The sequence below is a fragment of the Gigantopelta aegis genome, chromosome 10, assembly GCF_016097555.1.
Source record: "Gigantopelta aegis isolate Gae_Host chromosome 10, Gae_host_genome, whole genome shotgun sequence".
Classification (NCBI taxonomy): Eukaryota; Metazoa; Mollusca; class Gastropoda; order Neomphalida; family Peltospiridae; genus Gigantopelta; species Gigantopelta aegis.
Window position 1 is genome coordinate 26,945,737 of NC_054708.1, and position 14,480 is coordinate 26,960,216.

General features: G+C 35.1%; 1 protein-coding gene across 2 annotated transcripts; it reads right to left on the reverse strand.

The window, feature by feature from the left end:
* Nucleotides 1–291: 291 nt before the first annotated feature.
* LOC121383026 (vesicle-associated membrane protein 4-like) lies at nt 292–14,062 on the reverse strand. 2 transcript variants are annotated; one of them, XM_041512766.1, is made up of 8 exons: nt 13,937–14,062; nt 12,554–12,670; nt 10,233–10,279; nt 9,637–9,687; nt 8,319–8,419; nt 7,397–7,476; nt 6,521–6,572; nt 292–3,589 (listed from the first exon to the last, which is right to left on the reverse strand). In XM_041512766.1, exons 2-8 carry the CDS (start codon nt 12,617–12,619, stop codon nt 3,558–3,560), a joined length of 429 nt encoding a protein of 142 aa, XP_041368700.1. In that variant the 5' UTR covers nt 12,620–12,670; nt 13,937–14,062; the 3' UTR covers nt 292–3,557. The 2 variants fall into 2 exon arrangements, with proteins under 2 accessions (XP_041368700.1, XP_041368701.1); XM_041512767.1 differs by having other exon boundaries at nt 12,554–12,689; nt 13,937–14,024.
* Nucleotides 14,063–14,480: the final 418 nt, after the last annotated feature.

Sequence of the window (14,480 nt, forward strand, 5' to 3'; positions counted from 1 at the left end):
ATGTCATTAACTAGTTATTATCTTTATCCTGCAGACCATAAAAACTGAGGGGAAAATCTATTATTTCTGTTATTTCAGTCACATTGTACGATGACCTAGAGGTCAAATGAGCGATTTTGTAATGTAGCTATGTGTGTGACATTACATACATGTACGTGACAGCAAAAGTGATATCCTGCTAATATATGGATATGACTTTGCTTTATCAGTCATTATATTCTATCAATAGAAATTGTGGTTGCAGGATAAATTATTATAATAATCGCAAGAACAAAAAATACTGACGTAACATTGAGAATAAATAACACTTTAATTTTGTATTGACAATATTTACAAAGAATCAACAAAATTACATCATCCATGGCGACCTTGAAAAATCATTTTGTTTGCTCTGACTGATCTACTCCTAAAACACTGAGCAAGGTTACAACAAAGTTTTCTTTCAATGATGACCCACTTAAACAATGCTCATGAATAATATAAACTATATAATCACATTCAGACCCATACCCAGGGGTGCGAGGTGAGGAAATACTCACACACCCCAGGGGTGCGAGGTGAGGAAATACTCACACCCCAGGGGTGCGAGGTGAGGAAATACTCACACACCCCAGGGGTGCGAGGTGAGGAAATACTCACACACCCCAGGGGTGCGAGGTGAGGAAATACTCACACACCCCATGGCTAAAACTTGTAGAAAACATAACAATTTGGCTTTTGAAGGCACCGTTTCCCACAAACCACACCCACATCTACAAACATCCCCCTCACAAATTCAGTGTAGTGCTTGAGCTCGACATTACGTGGTGCCGTGATTCTTTTCAGTGTCAACTACCACAAACAGTGAACTCACTAAACGTCAGGCCTCCGAACATCGAAAACTGGCGTTAAACCTATAGTTCGTCCCATCATTCTATAAAAATGTTTTTTGTATTTAATTTCAGTTTGGTTTCACATAAGAAGAAAAGTAAAAGTGTCTGGAAATAACAAAGAAATACAATCTGTGTGGGCAATTTACACATCAATTGGCTCGGAAATAAATAACTTGTAGTAAATTTTGTAGTATGAAAAAAATGCGATTCCTGTGGGACTGACTGTAGTGTTGTGAATCAGAATTCCATCATCGATCATCGATCATCGCATATAATCGATTTACACCCCAACCGATCAACTTTTAATTACATAATTGGTTAGAATTACAGTGAAACCTCTCAAAACCGGACCCTCTGTAAACCAGAATTCCCACAAAACCGGACGTTTTTTCTTGGTCCCTTTTTAAATATCTGTGCAGAAGAGAGCCTCTCTAAACCAGATACCTCTTAAAACCGGACGTTTTACTTGCTCCCAAGGGTGTCCGGTTTAGAGCTCCACTGTATATGAAAACAACAAAGATTTTAATTATAAGGACCATGCACCAATTGTCGTGTTTACCAAGACAGACACCACAAATGGCTCATTTTACTTTTAATACCTATTTACTGTATTTATAGGCATCGGAAACGGGGGGTGGGGGTGGGGGGGGGGCTCCAACTCTGATACTGGAGGGCCACAATATGCACAAAATGCACTAGCATTTAATAAGTGCCTCCCCCACCCTAGTTGCTGCCATCTTCCGACGCCTATATACAGTACACATGAAAGCAAACACAAACCCTAACAATTTAAATAATTTCCATTATTTAAACTGAAGGAACAATTACAGTTTAACAGTTTCCCACACAATCGATAATTAATATTTTTATAATCGATCTTCAGATCGGTAAAACCAAACCGATAAATGTTTGATTATAATCGATCATTGCAACTTCACTAGTTAAACCATTTACGGGTTATGCAGAAACAAATTCAGCTAATCCGTTTAATGTTTTTTAAGTAATCTATCAATGACCATATTATAGATGATGGCCTAAATTTAATGTTCAAATAAAGCATGGGTTATGCAAAGCTAGATTTGTGCGAGCAATGCGTGAATGAGACTATCATTATCACAAGTTTCAGAAGCCTAAACTTTTATTACATATTCATGTATAGTGGAAGCTCTCAAAACCGGACCCCCTGCAAACTGGAATTCCCTCAAAACCAGACCCTCTGCAAACTGGAATTCCCTCAAAAGCGGACCCTCTGCAAACTGGAATTCCCTCAAATTTTGCTCAAAACAAGACGTGTTTTGCTGTCCCCTGTCCCCCCCCTTTAAATATCTGTACAGAAGAAAACCTCTTTAAACCAGATACCTCTTAACACTGGACGTTTTACTTGGTCCCAAGGGTGTCCGGTTTAGAGAACTTTCCCTGTATTAAACACACATTATTGACATGTTGATGAACATGTGTTATACAGCCATCCAAAAGAATGTGAAGGAATATTTCTTTTAATACTATAATAGATCATTTTAAACCATTAGTTATTTCAACACTTGGTCTACAAATGAAAAAGAACATTTGGTGTCGACATTAATACTACTACAGGAAATGAGTGAGAGATTTTTAAAATCCAGAATGGGACAGCACATACCATGACCTTTAATGGACCAGTTGTTATGCACTGGTTGAGATGGTGGGGGAAAAATCAGTCCATCAAGGTCAATCAATCCTATGACCCATCAAGTGCTTTGACCATTGAGCTACAAATGTATTTCCCATCTCAACCCAATAGAGCAAACAACATCTTTGTACAGTGGCTGCTTAATAAAATTTCATCTTAAAACAGGTGGCTCTTTAATACAGGTCAAGATGAATTACATAATTATGTCTTTGACAAATGATGAAATGACCTCTTATATAAAGAGGTTGTTTAATACAGGTCAAGATGTATTACATTAGGTCTTTGAGAAATAATAAAATGGCCTCTCAAAACAGGTGGTTGATTAATACAGGTCAATGTATTTTCAATACTCTAGAATAGTAAAATGGCCTCTTAATACAGGTGGCTGTTTAATACAGGTCAAAAACAATACTCTAGGAGAATAATAAAATGGCCTCTTAAACCAGGTGGCTGTTTAATACAAGTTAATAGGTACCTTGTATTACATTTGATTTGGGAGAATGATAAAAAGGCCTCTTAAGACAGGTGGCTGTTTAATACAGATTAATTTGTATTACATTTGATCTATGTAAATGACAAAATGGTTTCTTAAGACAGGTGCATGCTTAGTACAGATTCTGAGTTATGGGAATCATGGTGAAATGTCTTCTTAAGACAGATGGCTGCTTAATATACGTCAATTTACATTCAACGATTTTGGAGAATAGTAAAATGACCAGTTAATACAAGTCAGGTTTTTGTTTTGTTTGTTATGTTGAATAAATTCAAATGTACATAATGTTTTCCATTTAACAGCACTATTCATTTACAAAATTTTATATAAATTTTATAACACCAAGATCAATATGCAAATATTCATTAATTTCCCCAATAGCTGCACAAAACTTGAAGAATTAACATGATTTAAACAGCAGTCACAATGACACTATATTAGCATATAAAAACCATAGTAACTCCTTGCATGCAGACTCCAGTCTGTATGCAAACCCCAATAACCTTGGTGTCACATTCAGTGACTAGTTCTGCTGTGTTTTGATAATAATTGGTACTGAAAGAAAAAACACAAACATTCATTAAAACCAAAACCATAAAACTTGTATATTGTTAGATATTCAATCTACTATCAAAGTGACAAACAAATTGTGTATGTTCTTTCTATTGATGGGCATCTTAATATATCATCAGGTTGATAAATATCTCAGTCTTCATTCTGTTGTTAGGCATCAAATATCTTAACATAACAATCAAGTTTTACAACGTGTATGTTCATTCTACACCAACAGTGAGTTCAGTTTGGAAATGTTGACTGATTTTTGCACCATATTAAAACCGCAGACTCTAGTTTCAACCCATGAAAATGGACACTAAGTTAGTTTGGTTAATCTACAAACCTGCAACACATTTACATAAAGTTACAACAGAGTGAAACAAGAATATGTCATATTGAAATCGGCAAATGCCCTTAAAAAATAAACCAGAGCTTGTCTCCATAACCGTTACTTCTCAGAGGTACATGCATTTATAAATATATAAAAAACATTTTGTGATATTAAAAACACCAGGATGACCAGAAACACTTCGGAAGGAAGGAAATTGATAATCTAAACAATAAAGTGTAATTAACGTATGATTTCAATTATCAAAATCAGCTCTAATAGTAAAAAGTATGCTGCATAGTTTAAAGGGACAGTCCCTAGTTTTTAAACACGATGACATATTTTTCACTATTAAAGCCGTTTTTGATTATAATTTAACTTACCGTATACGCAAATATGTTCGCGAATAAAATAAACAACGAAAATCACAAACACGTTGATAGCACCGCAAATTTAATTACGTGCGAATTTATTTCCGATTTGGTAAAATATTATTTCCCTTATAATATATAGTCTTTTTTTTCTTTTTTCTTTTTTTTTGTGTTACTGTTTTTTTATTGTCCCCAGAATATAAAATGGCAGTGTCAGGGTTGGGTGCCCTGAGCTCACTGTCTCACAATTTTTTATAAATATATGGCATACGGTATACACAGTTTTATATACATAAATATAAATGGCAAAATATATACACACAAACAGATATAATCCACACACTTTATGTATATTGTTGTTGTTGATATTTTGTTAGGTGTTTTTTTGTGTTTTTTTTTTTTATTATTATCTGGGGCCAAGAAGGAAAAAAAAAAGGTAAAGAAGATGTTATGTATTGAATTAGTATTGATACAAGAAAGTATTATGAAAAGGTGTGTGAAGGAGTATAAAGTGCGAAGAAGGTATTTTAGAAATAAATATATCTCAATATTTGATAGATTTAATAAACTTTTATGATGTTTGAAATAAATTATACCACTGCTCCCATTCTGTCTTGAAATCTTCATAATTACCATTTTTATATAAGATACATTTTTCAGTTTCCAACTTTTCTTTAATTATAGTTTTTAAGGCAGAGAAGTTTAATTTTTGTTTTCATGGAATAAATATAATATTTTATGTTAATAATTAACCAATTTATTGCATATGTATTTGTTTTCTTAAGCAGACCCAAAATGGCAATATGTTTATCTATAATTATGCACTATATATATAGTCTTATCTCTACATGCCCAACCCATATCAGAATCAAGCAGAAGTCCGCAAGGTCAAGTGATTCTGTAAACCTGCATGGTCACGCGGATTTGATCGAAGTGACACACAGTTGGGTGCAAGTCTGTTGTTACGTAATCTCAGTTTTGTTTGTTTTCTTTGTAACTCTGAATGGAAGTTTGTGGGTACCACCAATAATTAAAAGTTATTTCTTATGATATTTGCGTTTTTCAATTTTCTGTATCACATGTGCATGTTCCATCGATAACATGTCCAAGTGTGTGCGTGAAATCGTCATTGAATAGACTTTGACAAAGGAAATATGGGTAATTTTGATTTTATTATCGGGGGACACAGTCGCGAAAATAATTCCTCGCGAAAATGTAAAATGATTGCGAAAATATTTGCGTATACGGTAGAGGTACTTACATTTTATTATTTCGAATATTACTTTTTGTAAACCTGACGTGGTTCTGGTCATGTAAGTTTTTGCAATACACCAAAACACTGACATACTTACTGATGATACAGAGGGTTAAAACAGACATACTTACTGATGATACAGAGGGTTAAAACAGACATACTTACTGATGATACAGAGGGTGAAAACAGACATACTTACTGATGATACGGAGGGTTAAAACAGACATACTTACTGATGATACAGAGGGTTAAAACAGACATACTTACTGATGATACAGAGGGTGAAAACAGACATACTTACTGATGATACGGAGGGTTAAAACAGACATACTTACTGATCATGCAGAGGGTTAAAACTGACATACTTACTGATGATACGGAGGGTTAAAACTGACATACTTACTGATGATATGGAGGGTTAAAACTGACATACTTACTGATGATACAGAGGGTTAAAACAGGCGTACTTACTGATGATACAGAGGGTTAAAACTGACATACTTACTGATGATACGATCATACGGAGGGTTAAAACTGACATACTTACTGATCATACGGAGGGTTAAAACTGACATACTTACTGATGATATGGAGGGTTAAAACTGACATACTTACTGATGATACGGAGGGTTAAAACTGACATACTTACTGATGATACGGAGGGTTAAAACTGACATACTTACTGACGATACAGAGGGTTAAAACTGACATATTTACTGATCATACAGAGGGTTAAAACTGACATACTTACTGATGCTACGAAAGGTTAAAACTGATATACTTACTGATGATACAGAGTTAAAACTATTAAACTTACTGATACAGAGGGTTAAAACTGATATACTTACTGATGATACAGTTAAAACTATTAAACTTACTGATACAGAGAGTTAAAACTGATATACTTACTGATGATACAGAGGGTTAAAACTGATATACTTACTGATGATATGAAAGGTTAAAACTGACATACTTACTGATGATTACTGCTAGTAAGATGACGACAATCAGGGCAAGTATGAGCTTCATCTGTGAAAACAATAAGTTACATAAATATTGGATTCATCGGTTCCGAGTGATGGAATAAAATCAACTTTTAGGAATACAGTCAATCATTAATAACACCCCAGCACATAATTCACATAGGCTATTGGGGGTCAAAAAAAGGTATATGATGAAGATCAATTTAAAATTCTAAAATTATTAATAAAAATTAATGAAAGACACAATGAAGCATATTAACGTCAAATACCAAAAAATAAAACCTTAATTTTTTTTACAAAACGACAAAAATAAACAATATGGTCAGACAATGAAAACAGTGTATGGAGCTGTGATAAACAAACGAATATTGGACCAAATTATCAAGACAAAGTAAAAAACATATTTGAAACTTACATTAGTTGGTTAAGTGGGCCCAGTAAGCAATGCTCAAAGAACTTATTGAATCAGACTTTTAATTTAAGACGGTAACAATTCAACACATAACCAAATGGTGGTGCGCATGAATTTGAAGTCGCATTACCAACAAGCAAACAAAATAACGGTTCGCATAATATATTGTGCACTGCTTTATTCTCTGTTTAGGATGAATAGGGTTACAAAACGCTAAAACAAAAAGCTAGTTATGAATGGCAGAATGAAATCTAATCTTAGGAATTCAATCAGTACTAAAATTTGTTTTAGTTGGTCAAATGAGCACAACAAATGATGCTCAGCTAACTCACTGAATCAGAACATCACCAAGTTACAGCACATCAAATCTTTGTTAAACATTCCTCAGGATTTTTTATTTGATATTTGTCATAGCTATGTTAAGCTTAATTTTAAAATATAATACATTAAAGACATACCCTGCAGTTCTTCCAATACATAGTTCTGTGAAGACCCTTTGCTCGGGAACGAAACATGTCTGAGTTTCCTGCTAAACTGTCTAAAATTGTCAAATAATACAGCATTAATAACAAAATTAAAATCTTAAAATAACATCAGAGATTAAAAGTACGAGATCAAAGTTTAACAATTTTCAAAAATTAAAGTAACTTAAATCAACAGTAGAGGGTCTCTTACTTTCACATTTCTCCACATATATTTAAAGGTCATGGTATATGCTATCCTGTCTATGGGCTGGTACATAAAAAAACATCCCTTGCTGTTAATCGAAAAGAGTAGCCCATGAAGTGGTGACAGCGGGTTTCCTCCCTCAATATCTGTGTGGTCCTTAACTATATGTCCGACACCATATAACCGTAAATAAAATGTGTTGAGTGCATCGTTAAATAAACTATTTCCTTCCTTCCACATATATTTAATGACAACAACATATGCACTGACCCACCTGATGTTTATAAGCTGAGACAACCCAAGCCCCCAACTGACTCAACTTCAGCCTTCACAGCGGGCAAGATTTAGTTCAGTCACATTGATTTAATAATCATCGGCTATTGTATGTCAAACATTTGGTAATTCTGATGCATAGTTTTAGAAGGAAAACCCACTACATTTTTCCATTAGTAGCAAGGGATCTTTTATATGCACCATCCCACAGACAGAACAGTACATACCATGGTCTTTGCTGGAACAAGAAATAGCTCAATGGGCCCACCGATGGGGCTCGATCCCAGACTGACTGCACATCAGGCGAATGCTTTACTACTGTGCTACATCCCATCCCGCAAATTACAATTATACCAGAAAAAAAAGTTGTGAATACACCTTAGTCTACATATGTTACAGCAAACAGCTCATTAATTTAAATAACTTAAAAAAACATACCAGACTTGTCCTGCAGATCTTCCAACTTCTCTCCTCTTTCCAGCACCTTGCCGACATTACTCTTCATCACATCCACCACATCATCCACCTGGTTCTGGAGTCTGCAAGTAAAAACAGAACATCAGGACACTTACTTACAAAACCTCAAAAAAGTCTAAATTCAAGACTTTTTAAATTTTAAAAAGTCTCACCCATGTACGAAATGTCATATAATTACAGTCTGGAGATCCTGCAAAGATCTTGAGTCTGAACTTTTTTAAAGTTCTTAGCTCTGGCCTGGTAATTATAAAACCGTTTGAGTCTAGTCTCAAGACTCAAATAAAGTCTGTGACTTTTAAACGTCATGGCAAAGTGAATGCAAGTCATACATTAGAGATTTGGGTACGGTTTATACGCGCAGGCCAAAGGTACAAAACCGTAAAGTTTAGACCCATTGTTTTAATAAATCTTGTTCTTACAAACAAGCAGGTAATTATGTTTGAAGTTTGCTTACGTCTCAAATTCAAATTTTAAACATTTTATAAGCACCGACCCAGGATTTGCCCTGATCTGAACGAAAAGCCTTAATATAAAAGTTGCCGCTGTTGCCATAGAAAATTAATGCCTATATCTTACATTTTTACTTAATAACGGCATGGAAAAAGGCCGTGGTATGTGCTTCCCTGTCTGTGGGAAAGTGCATATAAAAGATCCCTTGCTACATTAGGAAAAATGTAGCGGAATTCCTCTGATGACTATGGGTCAGAATAGCCATATGTTTGACATCCAATAGCCAATGATCAATTAATCAGTGTGCTCTAGTGGTGTCGTTAAACAAAGCAAACTCTCATAAAGGCAAACCAGGGGACAATATTTTTAAAAAAACGTAGGTAACCGGAAGTCGGTTAATGTGATTTTTACTCAAGTAACCAGTTGTTCGGTTATGTGAACTATATATTGCATGGCCTAATCAAATATCTCAAAACTGCTTTGAAATTACAGGGTAGGCAACTTATAATTTCAGAATGTGTAATGATTCACCCGTAACCGATTGTTAGTACACATAAATTTAAAGTTGTGTTACCTACATGCGAACAGAACCAGAACCGGTTTATCCTAGTAGCACATGCTATGAGCCGTATGCTTCAGGGGGACCCGCGGTGATGTGTACATTTATTTTCCCCAGGTCATTTTCCTCCACTCCCTGATATATCCTGGGAAGGGGGAGACCCACTGTTATTTGTGCTACAGGCCCCGCGGATCCTTAAACCAGCTCTAAACAAACACAACGGTTTGTGTGAAATATTGTGCTCTGCAAGCCAACCAGTGTATTACTTACTTGGCAAGTTTTGGGTCTGAACAAAGCTTGCTGGGGTTCACTGAAGGTCCTCTGTGGAGAATAAAAATGATAGGTAACTTTATACTGCAGCAATTTTTAAATGTTCCAAATGGCAAACAGATGTTGAAGCAAAATTAACAACGAGCCATCCAAAATGTCAACAAAAAGTGAATTTTTTTTAATTAGTATGTTGGCAACGTAATAATGAAATATATTTAACAAATTCAATTTAATTTGCATTTGGTAAACTGTATGAACCCTTAACATTTTTCCTAGCTTGTTGCAGCACCATGCCTCACTAGTCTAGCGCCATCTTGCCGTAATCAGTGCCATGCTGAATTGAGATTAAAAAAGCCTTTTTTAATAATTAATTCTAAAATTGCCTTGATAAAATACAATTTTTTTTTATTATTAATTAATAAAAAATACCTGTTATATATTTTGCTTTTCATTTATTAAAGCAAGAATATTAATTACATTTATATTGATTTCAATTATTGTTTTTGTTTTTAATGCAAAAAGTGCCCTGAAAATGGTCAAAATTGCCCCCAAAGTGTTTCGTAACCCTAATTAATGTAACATAAAAAATATCAAACCTGAGAAAAAAGTCCTCATCAGAATCATGATCGTCTAGCAAACTTACCTGGAAATGAACAAAATAGACATGGAAATATTATCCACTTTGAATTTAAACAATAATACAGTCACCAAAGAGCTTGTCACAGGCATCAAAATAAGTCGAGAATTGTTGTCCAGGTTACTTTATTCATAACAGAATGCTTTGAACAAAAACACTCCTAAATTTTTGTATTTATTATAAATTACACACACACACACACACACACACACTGACATACTGACACACATACACAGACACACACACAGACACACACTGACACACATACACCAACACACACACACACTGACAGACACACACACTTAGACACACACACACACACAAATCAGTACAACAAGAACAGCGATATAAATTAATAACAAAGTACATGTATCAGTGTATTTGTGAAGTAAAGATAATAGGAATTGTAAACTTGATAAATGTGTAATAACTTATGGTATGGTACGATAAATATGGTATGGTATAGAGATTAACATGCACATTCAGAGCAAGCTGTTGTAGCACACATCTGTTATGGGCACAGGTGCCGGCGTCAGCCGGCTACTCCGTACAGGACAGGAAAAAACCTATGGTGTACCAGGCCTGTAATTTATAGTAACCTGTACATGGGTTATCAGGCAAGTGCCATGCTCATTCCAAAAAGAAAGAAATGTTTTATTTAACAATGCACTCAACATATTTTATTTACAGTTATATGGCGTCAAACATATGGTTAAGGACCACACAGATTTTGAGAGGAAACCCGCTGTTACCACTACATGGGCTACTCTTTCCGATTAGCAGCAAGGGATTTTTTATTTGCGCTTCCAACAGGCAGGATAGCACAAACCATGGCCTTTGTTGAACCAGTTATGGATCACTGGTATGTGCAAGTGGTTTACACCTACCCATTGAGCCTTGCGAAGCACTCACTCAGGGTTTGGAGTCAGTATCTGGATTAAAAATCCCATGCCTCGACTGGGATCTGAACCCAGTACCTACCAGCCTGTAGACAGATGGTCTAACCATGACGCCACAGAGGCCAGTCTGCTCATTCCAATGCCTGAATTCCCAAAATATAGCTCATCTGAATATACACATATAGGCTTGGTTTCCCTTTTATTTAATGTTTGTTTATAATCCATGCATATCATTTTCTGATAAACAATGTAATAAAGGAAGGGAGGATTGTTTTATTTAATAATACACTCAACATATTTATAAATTACGGTTACATGGCGTCAGGCATACATTGTATGGTTAAGGACCACACACATAAAGAAAGAGGAAACCTGTTGTTGCCAAGCAATGGGTTACTTTTTCCAATTAGCAGCAAGGGATCTTTTATATGCAGCATCCCATATATTCGATACTACATGTACATACCACAGCATTTGCTATATGACTTGTGAAGCACTGGCAGGAACAAGAAATAACCCAATGGGCCCACCGATGGGGATTCATCTTAGACCGACAGCACATCAGGTGTGCACTTTACCACTGGGTTATGACCCACCCCTCACAATATAATAAATATACATGTATAATTGTACGTCTATGATATGCTACTACTGGTATATCAATTTTTATGATACTGATAATTAAATTACTTAATATCCAATTAATATATACTAGTATGTATATATATGCTATTTGATGCCACTAGATATTGAATGCAGGGCTAGCTCTGGGTGAGCAAAATGTTTCACCAAATTGTCTATTAAACTTCAAAAATTGCAGAATCGTCAGTTACTTTGTAAAAAATGTCAATTTTTACATAAAATTATTTTGCCAAATTAAAATAAAATTCGCCAATTACTTTCAAAATTTGCAACTGGCAAATTTGGCGAGTGTCAGAGCTAGCCCTGGAATGTGACTGAGTTATGTATATGTAGCAATACTTTCCTGGGGAGCTTCAAGAGTAGTTTATATTCTCTTTTATATTAAACTTCATTCCCCTCTTAAAATATTTCCTGGAATAACTGTGTTGTCTACATTATGAGATGCATACACTTATACATGTATATTATGTAACATTTACAGAACATTTAATACATCAGTTAAACAGATGTTTAAAATGGAAGTGGTTATATATATATATATATATATATATATATATATATATATTGGTAGTTCTGTTATGGAAAAAAAAAAAAGTCTAATTTAATGCATTCTGTGACAACTCCAAACCACACTGATTATGTGAAAAGATTCTAAATTTACATTCTAAAATACATTGTATACATGCCAATGGCATTGGGGTTAATTTTCTTAAACAGTCATAAGACTGAACAAACTTACTCTTTCATTGTCTTTGGAAGAAGCATAGTCAGCACGGTCAGGCATCCGTGCAAACTTGGGAGGCATGTTGTTAAATTGTTCTCAATACCAGCTGTCAAATGAGTTTTCAATATTTCACTGAAAATAAATCAAATATCTAAAAAAACATTATTTTTCCACCAGGTTCTAAAACTGACATGACAGATTGTATCCAACTGATGTCTAGTATTCTCTCTCTCTCTTGACACTAATCCAAGGTGAACCCAAAGCTAACTGCCGCAGGGCCATTGGAGCTAGGGCAGCAGCTGCCACCCCAATATAAATATTTTATTATAATTATTTTTTAAAGTCTTAATTTTCCTAAAAACTAATCAAAATTCCCACTATCGCTAATTGTGGAAGTTTAGTGGACATTGTGTTCTCTAGCTGCAAACGCTAGTATAATACAAGTTCGCAACTTTATAATGAATTTCGACTGTCAACTTTCAAAAAATTCTAGATGTGCTAGGTTTCACGTGAATATTACACACTCGGATGCCCCTGTGTCGTAAAAATTTTGGCATGAGTTTGACTCGTATCCTCGTTTAATAGAAAACCGTACGACTAAGAGGAAATGGCTGGTGCACATGCTCAGTCGTGTCAGGCTATCAATTTAATGACATTAATGTTTACCTTGTTCAATTTAGAAATAAAATGTATAAAAAGGTAAGTACATACTCGCATGTTATCCCTGTTCCATCAAAAATTGCACCAGGTGGTAAGAAAACGTTATTTTAAAAGCATTATCGAAAACCATACTATGACGTTCTCAAAGTAATGGCAACAACATAAAATCAACTTTTCCCATGAAAACAGTAACATGACAGTCACATGACCTAAAAGCAGCTATCCGGAAATGATTCGTCATTACTCATTTGCCGATTTGGCAGTGCCAGCAGACGTGTTTGGTTGTGTTGATTCCGTCATGCACCTGTTGCTGTTTATGGATGCATTTGCATTGCATTCATTAAGATTCTAGGATGCAAATTAACTGTAATAATACATTTCACTGTGCATAAAACTTATTCTTACCTTTTTTCGAGAATTGGCGATACCCCTCTTTCAATGGATTGAATGGTTATGGTTAGTTTTAGTGTTACGGTTAGGGTTAGTTTTTAGAACCTTGATATAGAGGGGTACGGGTCGAACTCTTTCTAAAATTTCAAACAACAATTTGGACTATAATCATTGTGACTATCTTGACATTGACAACAAGTTGTTGAACAACAATGAGTCATTCAGTGACCAAAGCAAAGAGGGGTTGAAAGCCAGATTTGTTTTTCCTTCCTGTGTTATAAATTATAAAATTATCATAATCAACCGTCTTGCTATCACTTAAGATATATAGTCTGCGATTAATCATACCTAGTACAATATACTGTTACTGCATATTTTAAGGTAATCATCAACTTCTAAAACCGTGTCACATTCATTGTTGTTTTTTTTCAGTTCCGAGTTGATTCACGGAAACGTGACACAGTACTTATTTTTGTTTTAATTTAAGAAGAGAGAAACAAGGGGACCTAACTTAACTACAGTTACATTTTCTACTGGATTATTCCCCTTTATCGTGTTGCACACCTCACGATAAAAGGTCTGACCGGCATCGGTGGTCTGAACACCACCTCCTAGCCCTTAAGAAGGGCCGTACCCTGATAAAAATACTAGGGGGGGGGGGGGGCACTACTTTTTATAAACAAATGAAACACTATACAAATTAAACCCTGAGCTATGTATGTTATTTTCTGGAGTAAAAAAAAAAAAAAATGAAATTCCTCCCTGCCCCCCCCCCCCCCGAGGGTACGGCCCTGCTTTAAGGCTACCCTTAGGTTCGTATAGCGTTGGTATGTTAAAATTAATTTTTAAAATCCGACAGACTTTAACTTTCTTCCGAACCTTTCAAAATTAG

Excerpts from the sequence above, each read along its gene's own strand:
- LOC121383026 (XM_041512766.1), bottom strand. The coding sequence starts at position 12,619 with ATGCCTCCCAAGTTTGCACGGATGCCTGACCGTGCTGACTATGCTTCT. Across the intron at positions 6,573-7,396 it reads TGTATTGGAAGAACTGCAGG|ATGAAGCTCATACTTGCCCT; the intron begins GTATGTCTTTAA and ends TTGTTTTCACAG. Across the intron at positions 3,590-6,520 it reads CTTACTAGCAGTAATCATCA|TACCAATTATTATCAAAACA; the intron begins GTAAGTATGTCA and ends TTTTTCTTTCAG.